Source organism: Austrofundulus limnaeus, unplaced genomic scaffold (genome assembly GCF_001266775.1).
Source record: "Austrofundulus limnaeus strain Quisiro unplaced genomic scaffold, Austrofundulus_limnaeus-1.0 Scaffold260, whole genome shotgun sequence".
In the NCBI taxonomy this organism is placed as follows: domain Eukaryota; kingdom Metazoa; phylum Chordata; class Actinopteri; order Cyprinodontiformes; family Rivulidae; genus Austrofundulus; species Austrofundulus limnaeus.
This window is the reverse complement of record NW_013952662.1, coordinates 776,226-779,407: the sequence shown is the minus strand read 5'-3', so window position 1 is coordinate 779,407 and position 3,182 is coordinate 776,226. Positions and strand designations below refer to the sequence as shown.

Sequence of the window (3,182 nt, the reverse complement as noted above, 5' to 3'; positions counted from 1 at the left end):
TGTTTTATGGGTAGAGTACTTTATTTTTCCTGTAATACTTCATTATAGTTTTTTTAAGACAGTGTTAATTGAAAAGGGCGCTGAGCAGAGTTACAACCAGGGATTATAAATAAATACTTTTTTTCTGCAGTTCGGCGCCCCCTCCAGCAGACGGCGCTCTAGGTGACCGCCTAGTTCGCCTATGCCAAGAGCCGGATCTGACTACAGTATCATTCAGCAGTGCAATGTTTCTTTAGGTTTGAAAAATGGATGGATGGATGGATGGACGGACGGACGGACGGACGGACGGACGGATGGACGGACGGACGGACGGACGGATGGACGGACGGACGGATGGATGGATGCATCAGTCAGTTTTGTATCACTTTCCATCTTGACAAACTGACCCATAATTAGCATTTTGTATATGTTGGTGTTTGATGTATTCATTTGTTAAATGAACACATTTTACACATACTTCCTATGATTGTACATTTTCAACACATTTGTGTGATCATACACAATCACATGGTTTTCCACATGAACAGTGGACCAATAATAACTGGTTGTGTTTTTTTTTTACATCAGACTGCTGGAAAATGTAACTTTAACTCACCTCCTGAATCAACAACTCCTGTTCAATTTTTTCCTGAGCTTTTCTTTCCATCAGCTTAAGTTCCGTCTGGTGGCGCTGCACACACAAAGTTATGCTAAAATAATTAAAATGCATTAGCACGAAGCAGCATCTTCTAGAAACACAGATAGAAAGTGTCTTGCTTGCAAATAAAGTGTATATGAGGCAAAAACTTAAACTTACACAAGTGAAGTTTACGTGTTTTGTTTTGCTGTTTTTAATAGTAAGTGACCATAAACTGCTGTATTCATTTAGGACAAAACATCCAGAGAAACTTACTTTTTCTGTCTCCATGATTTTCTTCAGGTCTTCTTGGAAGTTCATCTCTCGTTGTTGCCTCTGCTCTTCTTTCTGCGCCTCCTCACAGAAATGTTTCTGTCGTTCTGCCTCAAGGTTGCTGCTTTCCCTTACGTAGTCATTCTCATCCTCATTAAAACTGTCTTTGAAAAGTACAAATAAAAGTTTGTAGTGAATTTCAGGTGTGTGTCTTTCAGCCTGAAAGTTGACAGAAATGAGACAACAGTGACCCCTGCTGGACAAATGTGTTGCTGCATTTGTTAAAGTGATGCTTCTTCCTTTCAGGGGTCACTGGTGCCCATAGTCACAGTGCGAGGGGCGGGGTACACCCTGGACAGGTCACAAGTCCATCACAGAGACACACATAGAGACAAACAACCATTCACTCTCTCACTCACACCTAGGGACAATTTAGAGTTATCAGTTAACCTCACAGTCATGTTTTTGGTCTGTGGGAGGAATGGTAAAATAAGGCAACATAATCAACAATAAAAATAATTGTCTGTTCAGTTTGATTTGCAGCTTTTAGTCCATTAGTAAATAACTACTGTCCTCTAGTTTATTAAACAACCGAGCAGAACTGTTCTTTATAAAATGTGCATTTTGCGCAGACAGTACATTTCTCAAAACATGAATATTTTTTTTAATTCAGTTTAAATTTCAGACGAACCCTGTAAGGTTTTCACAGAGTTGTCACACATTTTATTTTCATTAATCAAAGCTCTGCCTCTGATCTACCATTATATTGCTCATAGGAAACACAAAATTGGCTATAAGTCGGTTTAATTGTGCTAAACTTCAGTGTGGTGTAAGAAAATATCGATACACTGAAATATCGCGATATTTCATTTCCCGATACTGTATCGATATTCTAAAGCCCTGTATCGATTTTTTATTAAGGTTTAAAATGTCAACTTTCCTGCCAGCCGTTCATTTTTATGTTCTGACCACTAGTTGGCAGCAGTGAGCGTCAGCTCACTGCTGCCAACTAGTGGTCAGAGGCTGAACTACAACATAAAAATGAACGGCTAGTTGGCAGCAGTGAGCCAGCCATTTGGCTACTCTACCTCTCGAGGCAGAGGCTATTGTTTAGTGTTGGGTGACCATACTGTAGATTAATATTAAAAACTAAAAGCTGCAAAAAATATATTTTCAAACTATTTATTGGCAAATTTAGTCTAATAATTGAAAACATGGATGAAATAAGAAATATGAAACAAATAAAATAAAACACATACAAAGCAGAACACAGCTAAAGGTATCAAAAGTATGTCTATTTAATATTAGAATTTTCTGAGACAATGAATTTTGGTTTTTCTTTTTTTTTCCCCTAAAAGAGGTTTTTATTTAACAGAGTTCTTGGACCAAAAAAATCGCAATATATCACCTTGCTTATAGTATCGCAATATATCTGGATATATCGTATCGTGACCCCTCTGTCATGATATGTATCGTATCGCCATATTCCTGCCAATACACAGCCCTAGCTGAGAGTTAATTGAAACACTTGCAATAAGACATTTAATAAACATTATCTGTTTCTGGAGCATTATGCAACTGGGAAACAAGTGTGTTAAATTGTGCTTTTTAATGTTTTTTTTCCTGCACTTTGTTACAGCCACTGAGAGAAGATGTTTATTTTTGTATGTTTGTTTTTGTCTTTCTGGTGAAAATTTGATCAAAGTCTCACTGGGATGGGATTCAGCGAAGTTTAAACGGTTTAAAAAGAAAGAGTCTAGTTGTGGAGGTTGTTTGAGTTACTTTAACAGTGTGGTCTGAACATTTTTTTCCCTTTGTTTAAACCAGGGGTGGGCAGTCCTGGTCGTGGAGGGCTGCAGCCCTGCATGTTTACTTGTTTCTCTGCTCCAACACACCTGATATGAATGAATAGATGATTATCAGGCCTCTGCAGTACGGATGACCAACACTAACATAATTAGAAATAAAAGCAGAATTATATAAATGAACTATTAAATAAATACACTTAAAGGCACCAATTAGAGAACTTTATCTCCCGTTTTATATTTTAATTGACTTTCATATTTATTTTTCCAGGTTAGTTTCAATAAATTAGTCTATATATTTTAACACATAATTTAAATTTTACTGTTTTTTTTACATATGTATTAATTGTTTTTCCTTTACTTGCACATGCATTTGTGTGTCTTAAATGTTTATACTTAATTATGTTAACATTTTTTTTTCCAATAAGTCTACTTATTTCCTTGTGTTGCATGCTTGTGGTGCCTAAATTTATCTTAAAGTTTAAAGT

At 36.5% G+C, this 3,182-nt stretch overlaps 1 protein-coding gene across 1 annotated transcript in view; it reads right to left on the bottom strand.

Annotated features, from left to right (window-relative positions):
• The window catches only part of lrriq1 (leucine-rich repeats and IQ motif containing 1), a 58,517-nt gene that overhangs the window by 54,147 nt on the left and 1,188 nt on the right, over nucleotides 1-3,182 (bottom strand). Inside the window, exons 3-4 of the mRNA XM_014020608.1 lie at nucleotides 893-1,053; nucleotides 596-670 (exon numbers count right to left, since the gene is read on the bottom strand). Of these exons, the coding sequence (XP_013876062.1) occupies nucleotides 596-670; nucleotides 893-1,053 (236 nt within the window). The remainder of the gene's footprint in view (nucleotides 1-595; nucleotides 671-892; nucleotides 1,054-3,182) is intronic.